This window comes from Lissotriton vulgaris, chromosome 4_1, assembly GCF_964263255.1.
Source record: "Lissotriton vulgaris chromosome 4_1, aLisVul1.2, whole genome shotgun sequence".
Taxonomy (NCBI): domain Eukaryota; kingdom Metazoa; phylum Chordata; class Amphibia; order Caudata; family Salamandridae; genus Lissotriton; species Lissotriton vulgaris.
Window position 1 is genome coordinate 1,125,866,552 of NC_141691.1, and position 15,805 is coordinate 1,125,882,356.

The following is a 15,805-nucleotide window of genomic DNA, read 5'->3' on the forward strand; positions in this document are numbered from 1 at the left end:
TGAAGAGCCAAGATGGTGGCCGTTTGATTCTCAAGCTCGCGCGGACCAGGAGTGGCATAGGGTTGGCCACTTGGGTCCTGTGTAGCTACTCTACAGGATCTGCGTGGTAGGCCCCTGAAGAGTAAGGGACTGACAAGCAGGGGCACAGAAGGCGCAGCAGAACTGAAGGCGCCTGGCGCAAATTAGTGCAACAACCTCTGCGGCCCTTACCCTTCAAACTTCCAACCTAGTGCCATGTGCCCACAGCATCTGAGAACAGAAGCGCCCAGGTGGGGTCCAGCACAGCCAAATCGTGACAAGTCACATCGAGTTAGGCGGCAGAGGGCAACTGTACAGTGCTCTCGGGCCTACAAAGACAATGGTAACACACTAGAGTATTGACATACAGGCATTGCTGAGTCCTGTAAGGTTGGAGGCGCGTGAGAATCCCCGAGCGCCTGAGACAGAGGTATTTGTATTCAGTGTGGGAGGGCCGACACTGAGGGACTGGAACTTCACCATTGGGAGGCTGCCAGGCATTGCCAACTCGTTTGACATCCGCTGAGCTGGGATCTCTCACATCAGGGTCTCCACGGTAAAACCCTCGGCGCCACCATGACCACCTCTAGGTCAAAGAAGGACGTTGCTAATATTAAGGACCTCCTGGTTAAGGGCGCCGCCAAAAAAGCTGGGAACGTCTCAGCCTCCCTGCATGTTGGTGGGGCGAGCCCCCCAGTGTAACAGGAGGTGAACGAGGAGGCCCCGATCACACAGGGCTTAATGGAAGCACTCTTCGGCACGCTGCGGGATGATATAGCAGCCCTCTGAGCAGAATTGACCACTGAAATTAAAGATCTACGTCATGACATGGGGGTATTAGAGCAGAGGATGGACTCTGTAGAGAGTGCAGGGGAATCTCGAGAAGAAGAGATGGAGGAGTGTCGCAGAGAGATCTTCGAACTTAGGGACCATAGCGCTGACCTCAACCTGCACCTGGGGGACTTGGAAAACAGGTCACGCAGATCAAACATCTGCTTTAAAGGGTGCCTTTGCAAGCAGATGCGGGTCGCCTGGAGAACTACATTTTGCGCCTCTTCCGACACATAGTCCCGGCCTTGGACGGGAAGGAACTCCTCCTGGACCGAACGCGGTGGCCCCTCCGCCTCACCAGATGCGCCGCAAGACATCCTGACATGTATTCACAACTATAAACAAAAAGAAATAATTATAGCAGCAGTGCGGGTTCAACCTCATGTCATCTTTGAAGGCACCAAAGTTTGCTTGTACCAGGACTTGTCGGTCATTACACTCCAGAGATGACGGGCAATAAAACCTGTGACAGCATTTCTGAGGGAGAAAGGAGTGCGATACAGGTGGGGCCACCCTTTCCGGTTGGTCTTCGTGTGGCAGGGAGAGACACGAGCGACGCGCAAACCCTCGGAGGCAGTGGACATTCTGGGAATAGAACTGGCTCAGGACTCTTCCCCCTAACGATCAAGCATGCAACTATCAGCTCCGGAATCATGAAGACGACGACGCTTAAGAAACCTTCCACTGTAGCAAAATACCAGGCCCACGAAAACTGAAAGCATTAAGGAACGCTCAGCTTTGTTGCGGCAGCTTTCCGAGCACCACCAATCTCCGGAACTCGGTGATGATTAATGGCAAACCGAACGGACCTCAACTTCAGTAGAAGGGGACGGGTGGCTCCTCCCGGGGCCTACGTGTATTCTTATCATATTTGACCAGTTGCGGCCGGGGCCGTGAACGCCTACTCCTATATACACCTGCTGCGGACGACCAACGACATAGACCATCATTACAGAATTGCAAGTTGTGCACCAATTCGTGCCTTTGTTTTATTTCCTGTATTGTTCTCATGTTCACTCAATGTTTCTGTGCTCTAAACTTAATCAAACTGTCACATTCCATACACTGGTTGGGGGTGGGGGCAATGAAGGAGTTGCCGGGGGCTCTCATAGCCGCTCAACCCTCCCTGACCCATGGAGCGTTTAATGAACCTTAATGTAAGGGGTCTGGTTTGATTGTCAGTACTGGTCCTCCGTCCAAGGTAAAAAGGCGATGGTTGTGATCCTGGTGGCCACACACTTTCAAGGGAAAGTTGATGGGTACAATCCGAAATTCTAGGGCGGTTGTTTTCCCTGAGAGTATCTCTTACTCAGAATACACTCACTATAGCTTCCATCTATGCCCCCAATGAACGTTAGGAACCTTTTATCCGTCAGGCGCTAGGTGCGGTGCTTGCTTCCCCAGTCCCCAATTTGATAATAGGAGGTAATTTTAATCTGGTTATGGATGCCACCATAGATAGGTCGCCTCCACGTCCAGAGCACACAGGGATGTTTTCTCTACAAGGGGTGAGCTGGCTTGTGGAGGCTGGACTTGCCAATATTTGGCTGGCACTAAACTCGAGCTCACGGTCTTAGTCCTTCTTTTCTGCTGCCCACCAATCTCATGCTAGAATCTGCTATTTCTTGGTCTCCGCTCCATTATGCCCGAGAGTATTCCAACCATGATTGAGGTCGCAGCCATATCTTACCATGCCCGGTCAATTTAGACTTGCACCTTCCGACAACACATCGAACAACAAAACGTGGCGTCTCAATCCTAAACTCTTATCTTATGACGCTGCGGTAAAGGAAGTGGAGAAGGTCATAGTAGACTACCTATCTGTCAACGACACACCAGATACAGCGATAGCAATGCTTGGGGAGGCTCTCAAAACAGTCGTTAGAGGCACATATATAGCAATAAGAGCCAAACTTAATAATAAACGAGCTTCAAATCGTGCTGCGCTAGAAGCTAGTGTGAAAGAACTGAAAGACTTGATCGATGTGTAGGCTCACATAAAAATAGACGGCAACTAAATATAGCGCGGAAACTGCTTAGAGCGCTTTGCTGCGAATGTGACAGAAGTATTAATTATGCAGGGAAAACAAGGCGGGAAAGCTGCTGGCACAGGATATTATAGATAGCAGCAGACACCACCTTGCCAGAGATGAGGATATAGCAGGCCCCAATAACAAAGCTGCTGACCCCTCACGCTGAGCACTTGGAGAAAGACATAACTGAAAGGGAGGTACTGGACACAATAGGTCGACTGCAATTGGAAAAAGCGCAGGGCAGGATGGGTTCATAGCAGCCTTTTACAAGCAGTATGCTTCGCTTTTATCCCCGATTCTAGTTCGACCATATAACTCATTTAGCGACTCTGGGGAGCTCACGAAATCAATGCGCATGGCAATAATCACGGTGCTACTAAATCCAGGACTTCTCTTCGTATCGCCCCATATCACTCCTGAACATAGATGGCAAGATTTTTACAGTAATTCTAGTGGGTAGACATATGCCTCGTTTGATAGAGCCTGATCAATCTGGCTTCATACCGGGTCGCACCTGCTGTGATAATACTAAACAGCTTTTTCACCTATTGGACAAAACTAGGCGGTCAAAATTTCAGACGCTGTTTTTGTCAGTAGATGCCAAAAAGACCTTTGACCGCGTGCATTGGCCTTTCTTGCACGAGGTACTGGAGATAGTGAGCTTTAGACTCCAGTTCCGGCGTTGGATCGAAGCTGGCTATGTGGATCCAAAAGCGCTGGTCGGGGTGACCAATACTCATTCTCCGATCTTTTCAGTCTCAAGAGGGACCTGCCAGGGCTGCCCTCTCTCACCACTATTATTTGCGCTCTATATGGAGCCGCTAGCGGAAATCATCCAACACCATCCACAGATAGAGGGAGTCTGGATGGTGGGACAATCCCATAAAATAGCTCTGTATGCTGATGACGTCTTATTGACCATCACAAACCTGCATCACTCACTGCCTCCTCTCTTAGAGGAACTTGCACGGTTCAGGGAGGTCTCCGGTTTTAAAGTAAACACAGCCATGACACAATTCCTGAATATCACCATTCCTCATGAGGAACAAATCCGCTTGGAGTCAGAGTTTCCCTTTCAATCGAGACAGCAAGGTATATAATATCTGGGTATTCAAATATTTCCCACAATAGAAAGCTCAATCACACATAAATAGATGGACCTGTTGCATACCTTGAGATCTCTTATTCACTCGTGGCATGGTGGTCCCTTTTCCTGGGTTGGCAGCATCGCGGCGGTAAAAATTATCCTGCTGTAAAAAATTCTCTATCTTATGCAGGTGATGTCATTTCCACCCCTGCACTCATTCTGAAGAAGTTACAGGTTGCTCTTGAAGCCTTCATACGGGCGGGTAAATGGGCCCAGATGCAAAAGAGCGAGCATATCTGCCACTTGCCAAGGGGTGCCACAGTACGCCAAATCTGTCAAAATATTATCAGGCTGCCCAGTTACGCTATATAGTCGAATGGCAGCGCCCAATGACCAAAAAACACTGGTGTTTCCGGGATCAAGCAGTCGCAGGAATCCATATTTGATCCCGTGGTTACAGCGTAAACATCACCCTCTAGGCGTATACATCTTGCCAGTGGTCAAAGCAATCGTTCGGTTTTGGGATAAGGTATACTCCAATCAACAGCTATCCACGCAGAACTCTCCACTTAACCAATCATAGGAAGTCCAGATGTCCCTCAGGCTAGGCAAGAGAAAGCATTTTGCTTGCTGGCAGGAGGTGCAGTCCAAGAGGATTGGTGACCTATTTGATGTGAGAGGCTTGTTGAACTTTGATGCACTCCAACAAGACTTTGGGTTCCCAGACCCAGAGTACTGGTACTATCTAGCCGTCTGACACTGGGTGTCTCTTCCTGCAATCAAGTCACATGCTAGTAGGCAACTCACGTTGTTTGAACGCTGGCTTTTATCCAGTAAAGATGATACCCACATTTTGTTTGACATATATTATTTTTTAAATACTCAGACTTCACCTCTGGAGACTCCAGCTAGGATGAGATGGGAGTGGGAGTGCAAACGCAGTTTTACTGATAAGGAATGGTTAGATATATTGCACCATGCAATCACCTCCGCCACTAGCGCTGCGGGCAAAGAAACACTGAGAAAATTAACACACTACTGGTATACCCCTGCCAGACTGGCTCAAAAGGCAGAGGGTAAGGGTCGACACTTGTTGGAGACACTGCGCTAACTCTGGCACACTCACCCACCTACTGTGGCACTGCCCTAAACTTCATAGATATTGGAAGGAGGTCCACATTGATAAGATGTTCAATACAGAAATACCCCACTTTCCTAGCTATGTATTGTTGGGATTATCCAATGTCCAAACGTACCCACTACACTCTGGAAGAGGTAAGGCCATTACATCAGCACTGTGCGAAGCGAAGCAAGTCCTGCAATCAAAATAGGGTACCGAAGTAGTCCCAACCCACACGGACTGGCTTCATAAGCTCTGGGATTTACTGGGGATGGAGAATTTGACAGCCACCATTAGCCACACTTTACCAAAGTAAAGAAACAGATGGGGAACATACATTACACACCTTTTTGGAGAATTTCAACCACTCACATGCCCAATATATTTGTGCATACTGCAGATTACACCCTCTACTCCCTCAGTGGACCCAGGGGAAAAGAAGGAGTGACGACTGCAACACTTGCGACAAAAGCATGTATTGTTTGCTTTATCCACTGTTTGCTGTTGATTTGGATTATGTTTCCCTATCCACCTCCACCCTCTCTCCCCCCGGCCTCATAAGTACCTCTCCGGCCAATGGATGTAAGCACAGGGTGATGTAAATTAAATCAATACCTACATTTTTATTCCTCGCCGTCCGATGGATGTAGGAGACAGCTGTTGTTCCCAATCCTTTGCCTTTATGGAACATAAATAAAATGTTACAATCCTAAAGAGAAGTTGAGCATTGGGCTAAAGCACACCATATTCCTGTTTTGTAGTACACTAGTTAATGTCAAGAATTGTGTTTCTTTACCTGTGATTCTGTTATTTTTATGCTTTCTCTATGTTCATTTCAGGTCGGCCAGCAGCCAGTTCTGCAGGAAGGTGATGGGCGGGATGGTATGGAATCCTACCTTAAGGAGATCCTTGTCAGTTGAGCACCTGGAAACGAAAAGCCTCCCATCACGATCCCCTCCTATGACACCAAATTGGTAAACACATTTCTGCTATGTTTTGATTTGAAAATAAACCTGAGAACAGCTCACATAGTCTTCCTTCTGGCATGTGCTGCTGATATTCATAGGAGCAACTTGCAAAACCTCCCCCATTCCAGTCACAAACTGTTGTTGGCCGGGCTTTTGAGAACTCTTCTATATACTTTAGTCTATACTTCTTTGTGGGCTTAGCTGCTTTTCATTTGTTTGTTTCAGTGCCCTTTAAAAAACCTTGCTTCCTAGTGGTCAATCCTTCCTCTTTGTCCCTCCTTTTTCTCCCAAGTAGCAGGGGTGAAGTACTATATCTTTACGCTCTAGATGTTTATCTGTTCGTTTGTAGGACTATATTTTTTCTTTCTTCACTGTTCGTGATAAGAGTGTGTGTTTTACAAGTTTTATCTTGTGTCAGCGCTAAGCACTCTTCCGTGAGTACATGTTTTACAACTTTCATGTTGTTTTCTTTAACTTTGTTGCAGCTTTACACTCCCACCAACACTTCATTTTTTAAAGTTGCTTATAGCGCTAACTTGACTAGAAAGTATTGGAGCGCTTTACATGAACGCTAGCTAAACAACTTGGTTACATAAGGCACAAGCAAATAGTGATCCGCCCAGAATTGGATTGCGAGTTGAGACCGAGACTCGAACCCTGTTGATCAGATCCTAAGCCGGCAGCTCTGGCCATTACGCCACATGCTCTTCCCTTCTCAGTGTTGCCGCTTTTAGAATCTCCTCACACCCACTATTTATTTGTGTTGCAGACCCCCCTTTCCTTCCCAACCCTTCAAACTTGTTTTAATTGTGAATAGTTGTATAAGCACTGAGACCACAAAATAGGGCAGGTCACAAAATACAAGGAAACATGCGTTAGTGTCCAGCTCAGAAAACATGGCGAGCACAAAGCACATGCAAAGGACTGCCGAGACATAAAGCACAGAATACACATATAGCAAGTCGATATGAAAGTCATTCACGTGGTGTTAACACGCTCCAAAAATGGTGATAAGCAATGCAAGCTTTCTATCACACGTAAATCAAGTACAACTAGAAGAGATACTAATATCTTGATAATTTTGTAGCAGTGAATAGACCCTAGAATGCACCAAACAGCTTTACTGCTCAGTAAATGGAATGAATTTAGGCACATCTCTTTGAAACTCTCGCTGGTTGCTCCTGTGAGCTCTGCCCCTGACTGAGCAGGATCTGCTCCGTGATCTGGCAGTGCCCAGCTCAGGCTGAGTGTCTCTAGGAGCATGAGAGAGAGAGCGCTTCAGCAGCGGAACTGGCTGAGCTGGGCATTTTTGACTGGCACAACAAAGAACCAATGGCAATCAATGGGTGTGATTTAAGCCCATATTGTACATACCGCATGTATTGTAGGGAATGCATGCATGCTGCCTAGGTTCGACCTAAAAAAAAAAATCTGTGACTTCCTGAGATGCCTGGACCGTTTTCGCAATGCAGGATAACCACAGGAGCTAGCATCCGTTTTGCATATTTAAAGTGTCCTGTATTCATATGGTGTTTGTTGTGAAGGGCCAGGCCTGTACTCTTTACCTGAGTATCTTCCATGCTGCCCTTGACTTCCTCTGGCCTCTCCCTTCACCTGCATCCGGGAGAAGCAATTACTGTTTTTACTGCTTTTACTGCTTTTGCTTTTGCTATAACTTAACAGGAAGTATTTTCTAACTATAATAGGCAACGTCTTTTTTAAGAACATATATTGACAATAGTATAATACATTGTGCTCACACTGGGTCAGCGGTTTAAAAGGATGGGTAAATTGGGTTTTATGACAATAAAGTGTTGCTTTCTATATAAACCTAGGGTTGCCAGTTTTCTTTGGCATATGTTAAAAACATATGTAACATTGCATGAAAATGGTAGTATATCTTCACATGTGCACATTATTTATTCACGTAAAATCTGTGAATTTGCATTTGTGTACGTTTAAATTGGGTTTTCAGACATTTGCCCTTGTGTATTAAATCAGCTACAGCCATTTTTCTAATTTTCTGGTGTAGACGAGGGCACAGTTAAAGTGGGAAGAAAGATAAGTGTGTATTCCTTTCTGTTTGCAAACAAGGCTTTTCCATCTCACCCGGCTGAGGCCTAGTGACGACACTAATTGGACGGCGCATTTCCTAGCCCACAGTGACACAGGTAAAGCAAGGCCCACAAGTATTTGATGCCTTCTAATTCACAGAATTGTGAATGGTGAAACATTACATGTGTAAAGTGTAAATGTGAACCTCTATCAGTATGCTGAATTCTATTCAAATCTTGTATTAGCTTTGGTGTGTTGGTATTTCTGACTGAACTTACCTGGAAACGTAGGTAGAAGCCCAAAGACCAATCATCTTGTGAGTATTCCCCTGTCACTTGCATGTACTTTCCACCCTGAAAGCCAGATGTGCTCTCTACTTCCCCCTTTCACTTCTTCCCCCTTTCTCTTCTTCCCTCTCTCCTTCCCTCTCTCTCTTTCTCTCTGTCCTCTCTGTCTCTATCTGGAGTAGGAGCGGGGAAGGTATGACAATAGGCTTCCTGTCACAGGGAGGTGTAACCACCTCCCAGACAGGCTTTAGTGTATTAGGGCTGGGTGGGTGCACTCTGAGAGTGCTTTGATGTCTGCACTGGGGGCACATTTGGTGTCCCTATGCATAGTCCAGCTCAAACAGGTTGCAGGAGCCATTTGCTCCTGCTCTGGCGCAAAACTGGACAAAGGACATGGGTGTTACCACCCCTCTGTCCTGACCCTCCCATAGGTGGGTCCCCAGAGTTTGTCCCACCCCTTCCTCGGGTATAAAGTAGGAACCCCTGACTACAGCACTTTAAATTTACCTGGACAAAACTCTGCTACAGAAACCAAGTACCTTCGACTATCTACACTATGCTGGATGACTGAAGAATCTCCCATGGAGTAAAGGAGTTGCTTCCCTGCTAGGCAGGCACCAAAGAAGTATCTAACCGGTTTGCATCTACGAAGCTCTTGAGGACTCCGAAGATTTCTGCAACATAGGAGGTGGGTTCCCAAGTGTCCTCGAGATCGACTAGTGCTCTCATCAAACCTGAAACCCGCAGCCCTCGTGGGGACCGTGCAACCCATACCCCTGGACACTGTGTCTATTTGCAGCAGCATATGTTTTTCGGTGATCCTTGAGGCTGCGCTTTGGGCTACTTGTAGTCCTGACCCCGAGCAGTGCTTCCACTGTAGATTACTGGCCTACACTCCACGAGTGTTACGTTGGCTGGTATTTTGGGATTCCTCTCGAGGTCCCTACACGATCCCTGGTCCGTTTGCTTGTGGGTCCCTGTGAAGGTAACTTTGACTTTGTGGGCTTTCCTGGTTGCTCCAGACATGCCCTGACTCTCCATTGCTTGGAGAGTCCCCAGGACCTTTCTGGTCCTAACTAAAGCATGTTTCCTCTGACCCCCGTGGGTTGCAGTTTCCAAGGCTTGTTGGTGTTCAATCCAGACATTGACCCCCCAGCGCTCGACACCCTTCGTGGGACAGCTCACCTCCAGACTTTGGTCATCCTCGACGTCTCCTGGTCCCTGTGGCTCCAGAGTCAAGCTTCACCTCTTCTCACCTGAAGCACCCGACATTGGTGGGCATTCATCTACCGAGCCCCTGGTCACTCTGAAGTGACCCAGACTCTGCCCCCTCTGCTTTCCCAGCCCAGATCTTTGTACCGGGGTGAATGTAAGACATCGTTCTGCATTCTGTCCATCAACTGTGTTTTTTGCAATTTTCACCCGAGTGGGCTGGGTATGCTCAGACGTGAGTCCCAGGCTCTCCACATCACTGGAGTCAAGCTATCCAGGCTGAAGAAGGCTGATAGCCAGAAACCGGTCCTTGGATGCTTGATTCCGGTCTAGGAAAGACATGGCTTGGTAGTTCGGGCTGGACTGTTCCCATGAGGCACAGGGTCAAGGCTGATTTGCATATAGCCATTGTCTGACCTAGGGTGGTGTGGAGTGCAAAAAAACTATGGATTTAGGCCCAGACATTGTTCTGCATTCTGTCCATCAACTGTGTTTTTTTGCAATTTTCACCCCGAGTGGGCTGGTTATGCTCAGACGTGAGTCCCAGGCTCTCCCCATCACTGGAGTCAAGCTATCCAGGCTGAAGAAGGCTGATAGCCAGAAACTGGTCCTTGGATGCTTCATTCCGGTCTAGGAAAGACATGGCTTGGTAGTTCGGGCTGGACTGTTCCCATGAGGCACAGGTTCACGGCTGATTTGCATATAGCCATTGTCTGACCTAGGGTGGTGTGGAGTGCAAAAAAACGATGGATTTAGGCCCAGATCTTTGTACTGGGGTGAATGTAAGACATTGTTCTGCATTCTGTCCATCAACTGTATTTTTTGCAATTTTCACCCCGAGTGGGCTGGGTATGCTCAGACGTGAGTCCCAGGCTCTCCACATCACTGGAGTCAAGCTATCCAGGCTGAAGAAGGCTGATAGCCAGAAACCGGTACTTGGATGCTTGATTCCGGTCTAGGAAAGACATGGCTTCGTAGTTCGGGCTGGACTGTTCCCATGAGGCACAGGGTCAAGGCTGATTTGCATATAGCCATTGTCTGACCTAGGGTGGTGTGGAGTCCAACAAAACGATGGATTTAGGCCCAGATCTTTGTACTGGGGTGAATGTAAGACATTGTTCTGCATTCTGTCCATCAACTGTGTTTTTTGCAATTTTCACCCTCTGCTTTCAGGTTCCCTTCAGCGCCAATCCAGGCTTAGATCACTCCGGACACTTTTCCTCTTCATGGCAACAGCACTTTTCAGCAACACGCCATTGAAAACGACGAAGATGCCCAACACGACTTGACATCTATGTACCCGGCTTCACAGGACGAGGTAACACAGGTACTCCGGTACTCTCAAGGGTGCTGGCCTTAGAACCTTCTAAGTTTGAAAGGGTTACCTTAAAGTCCTCTCCTAAGTGTCCTTTAATCCTTAAAATTCCAACTGCGACTTTCCCATGGAGTTGTACGGAGCTCGCGTCTGGGTTCTCACACTGCAAACGTCCTCCGTGGGTCTCCTGTGTCACTACCTTGGGTGGTTCCTTGGGGTCCCAGCGATTCTACGGGCTCTAGGTACTGTGTCTAGTCAAGTCGTGGTTGTTCTACCACTTTCTTACTATATGGTTTGGTCTCCCCTTGGAGGCAACTGTGCATTGTGCTATTTACTGTTCTAGTGATTTAATATTGTGTATCTTGTGCTCTAATCTCATAAAGAGATTAGTAGAGAGTGTTTAACAATAAATACATATTTTTTATAATAGCATTTGTATTGTTCTCCTTTCATTTGATCATTCAGGAGGTTATGATCTGGTAAAACAGGCTGCTTTACATTCCTTCGAGACTTAGCCTGAATGCTGCTCTCCATAGCTACCACTAGGATATCTTCAATTAAGGTTGTCTTTAACCTAATCATCAATACATTTCGTTTGGAGTTGTGCAAGGTGCCCACTTTAATTAGTGGACAGCATATACCAGGCCAACTTCTCACACCCTCCATCAAGGGGAAGGTAGTACAGGTGAGGAGAGCCTTGGTTGCGTTTTGTTCGCCTACGAACAGAATGCACAATGTCAGCAGTTTTACCTGTTGGAGTTTCCAAAGCGGCAACCTGTTGGTGTTTTGGGCGATTCGCCTGGCACTGAAGGCATTCCCTCCCTCCCTCAAGGGGAAGGTAGTACAGGTGTTCACAGATAACATCACTGCCATGTTGTACTGCAACAAGGTGGAATGTGTCTTGGATCCTATATCAAGAGGCTCTTCACCTTTGGACATGGCTGGAACATCAGGTTATGACCCTGGTAGTTCAACACCAGGCAGGTTCCCTAAACGCCAGGGCGGGCTAACTCAGATGTCGGTGCCTGGTAGATCACAAATGGCGTCTTCACTCAGAGGTGGTGCAGGGTCTCTTTCAGTGGTGGGGAGAGGAGATCCTTGGTTAGATCTGTTCGCCACCAAACAGAACACGCAATGCAAGCAGGTTTGCTCATTGGAGTTTCCAAGGCAGCACTCGCTCAGATACGCCTTTTGCTGAGTCGAGTTGCTGCCTCCTGTACCCCTTTCCGCCTGTACCACTTCTGCCCCGAGTGCTGAAGAAGATCAAGAGTTTCACCAAGCCCAAGTCCTTCTTGTGACTCTGGACTGGGCATGAAGAGACTGGTACCCCGAGCTCCTGAGCATGGCCCTTGATCCTCCGGTCAGACATCCCCTTCGGGAGGATCTTCTGTCGCAGCAGCTGGGGACGGACCTCCACCTGAACCTGTCCAGCCTCCACCTCCTTGCGTGGAGATTGAGTGGCAGCATTTGACCCCCCCCCCCCCCCCCCCTCCCCCTATGTCTGTAACATCATCTTGGAAGCCAGGTGTTCCTCCACGAAAACGGTATACACCTGTTGATGGAATAAGTTTGTGGCATTGTGCACAGCAAAGGCTGTGGATCCCTTTTCTGCTCCTCTTTCTGAGGTTCTTTTGTTCATCCTTTCTTTGGCCAGCAAGGCTCTGCTCTGTAGGCACTCTAAAAGGCTACCTTGCTGCTATTACTAATTTCCTTCGGCTACCAGTTCAAGTCCCCTATTGTAAAGATTCTTTAAGGGCATTATTCATCTCTTTCCTCCATCTCCTTTCATAATGCTCCAATGGAATTTGAATCTCGTTTTAACTTATCTTATGTGTGCTTCCTCTGAGCCTCTTCACAACTGTCCTCTCAGGCTCCTTACCCTGAAAACTGCTTTTCTTGTTGCCATCATCTTTGCTCGCTCAGTAAGTGAGCTTCAAGCTCTTTCCTCTAAGCCCCTTTTCTACTCTGTGCATCCGAACAAAGTGGTGCTTAGGACGAGACCCTTGTTCTCTCCTAAAGTGGTTACACCTTTTCACATAGGACAAAAGATAACTTTGCCCATCTTTTTCCCACCTCTAAACCTTTCCAAGGAGGAGGAGAGACTCCACCGTCTGGACCGTAAACGTACACTGTCTTTCTATCTTGACCTCACCAAAGAGTTCTGGGAGGATGATCAACTCTTCGTTGGCTATGTGGGTGCAAAGAAACGTCGGGCTGTCCAAAAGCGTATCATCTCCCGATGGGTTGTTCTTTGTATTAAAATCTGTTAGGCTTTACTGAAAAAGGAACCTCCAGTGGTGCTGCGTGCTCATTCCACTAGGGCTATGGCAGCAACTACTGCTTTGGCATGTGGAGTCCCACTCCTTGACATCTGCCAGGGGCAACATGGGCATCTATGCACACATTCACCAAACATTACTGCCTGGACAGTGAACTCTGGTAGGACGGCTATTTTCGCCCGTTCTGTCCTCTAGGACTTTCTGGTGTGAACTTGGTTTGCAGACCCTCCTCCGGGGTTGGTATTGCTGGTGTATCTATTCTAAGGTAAGAAATCTACAATTAACTGTCCCTTTCAGATGAACAAGTTACTCATCTTCGGTAAGGATGTATCTGTAAGAGACATGGGTAAGTTATAGATTCCTTACCGCCCCACCCATCCTCCCCGCTCTGTGAACTGACTTTGAGGGATAGGGACTTCCTTTCAGAGCCCTTAGTTGTGGCACACCAGTGGTTAGTGTATTTCATGGCTGTGGGCTTTTGGTGTGGAAAGTCTCATCAGAATTGATTTCAGCGCGCAAGGGAGGCATCTAAGTAGGCACTGCGTCATCATCCCGGCGACCATGACGACGACGGACACGGAGTCGACCAACGCCATCTGACGCACAGGGTTACTGCTTAGAAAAAAAAAATCCTGATTGAGTCTGACGCCTGGGGGTAATTCTAAGGTAAGGAATCTATAACTAACCGGTGTCTCTTACAGATACATTGTTACCAAAAGGTTAGTAAATTGTGCGATATTATCTATGTGAAGATTTTAAATACAGAGGCGAGAACTAGGCCATTTGTTTCAGTATTTATTCATTCGTGCTACTTTTGTCAGATGCATTTATATCCATCAGCGTTACACTGAATGAGCTGTAGTCTGCCTTGGTACATTGTGGCTTACCTGCACGTTTAATGTGACATACAACACCACATAATTCACTGACACACATTTCAACAGAAACCATGATTACACTCTACATAATACCACACAACACAACATAATTCAACTTCACTTAATCACACTCTACTCAATACCACATAAATAAACCCCACATAAAACAACTCTATGCCACATAGCAACAATCCACATAAACACACTCCACAGCATGCCACACAATTCCAATTAGCATAATGTCACTCAATGCCACACCACAGTTCCATGCCACACAATTCAGCTTCACACATTTCCATTCCAACCACATAATTCGACAGCAAACCACATCATTCACACAATTACAAAACACACCACATACATCCAATCCGCACCACAGATGCAACATCTTGCCACAAAATTCAATAGCACACTGCATAATTAAACTCCACTACATACCACTCTAAAACACAATATACCAATCCCCAAGTTACACTCCATGACACACAATCTCACTCTACATAATTCCGGTACACTCTGCACCACATAATTACTAGCCACAAAATTCCACTGCACACTGTTAGATCTGGCACCATTGGCGTGGGTCTCCCTTCCATTCTTTGCTGTTGCCTCCCATGTTTTTGCTATGTTTTTGCTGGTCTAGATGCTTTAGGCACTTTGCCACTGCTATTTAGTGCCAAAGTGCAAGTGCTCCCTATTGTAAATTATTGTAATGAATTAGTGACTCCATGGATGGCTATTTGATTTACTTGTTAGACCCTCGTACAGTGCGCCATGTGTGCCTGTAAATCAAAAGCTGGTGGTGGGCTTGCAGCACTGATTGTGCCACCCACAGAAGCAGCTTCTAAAATATATCCCAGGCCGGCCATTGCAGAGCCTGTGTGCAGTCTGGGACTACTATGTTGACTTGGCAAGTGCTTCCACCTGCCAGTCCCTAAACCCTTCCTTTTCTACATATTAGTCACCCCTAAGGTAGGCCCAAGGGCAGGGTGCATTGTATGTAAAAGGTAGGACATGCCCTGATGTGTGTGGCATGTCCTGATAGTGAATTACAGCCAATTTCGTTTCTCACTATGGCAAGGCTACCTGTAACCATAGGCCAGAATGGGCAGTTTGATTATAACATCTTATAATCCTAACTGACCCAGGGAAAGAGGTAGAAGGGCGAGTTTAGTATGCCTGAACTCAGAATGTTAAAATACATTAGTGAGGGTGATTTTTACATTCTGAGTTTGAAAATACCACTTTTCGAAAGTAGGTATTTTCTTGCCTAACCATCCAGCATGTCTCTGCTAGGTTTGTGTGTTCCATGTCTGGTTTGTGAGTGACAGGGGGCTGGAGAGGACCTTGGCTCCAGCAGTCTAATGGGTCAGAGCTGGGCTGAATAGGACCTGCATTGAATAGAGAGTAGGGGGCGGAGATTTCCTTTCACTGACCTGAGCCCTTATAGAATAGAGAGTAGGGGGAGAAGATTTCATTTCAGCTACCTGGGCCAGTTCTGCTCCCAAACAATGCTGTCTCCACCTTGTGCCAGGAAGCTGCACCCAGGAGGACATAATTGGTTTTGGATGGGCACAGGCATCCTCTGCCTTCAGAGGACAAAGGACTTTGCAGTATAAATATTGGGGCCCAGACCCCAGAACTTTAGATCACTTCTGGGAATCAAGACAAACCATTGCCAAGAAGAAGAATCCCAGGAAGCTGAAGGAGAAGGCTGCCCCT

At 47.1% G+C, this 15,805-nt stretch overlaps 1 protein-coding gene across 8 annotated transcripts in view; it reads left to right on the plus strand.

Annotated features, from left to right (window-relative positions):
- Window positions 1-15,805, plus strand: part of PTPN3 (protein tyrosine phosphatase non-receptor type 3) — a 1,864,164-nt gene that overhangs the window by 1,006,353 nt on the left and 842,006 nt on the right. For all 8 annotated transcript variants that reach the window (XM_086965368.1, XM_086965363.1, XM_086965366.1 and 5 more), the window contains one exon: window positions 5,929-6,063. In XM_086965368.1, coding sequence (XP_086821494.1) covers window positions 5,929-6,063 — 135 coding nt within the window. The remainder of the gene's footprint in view (window positions 1-5,928; window positions 6,064-15,805) is intronic.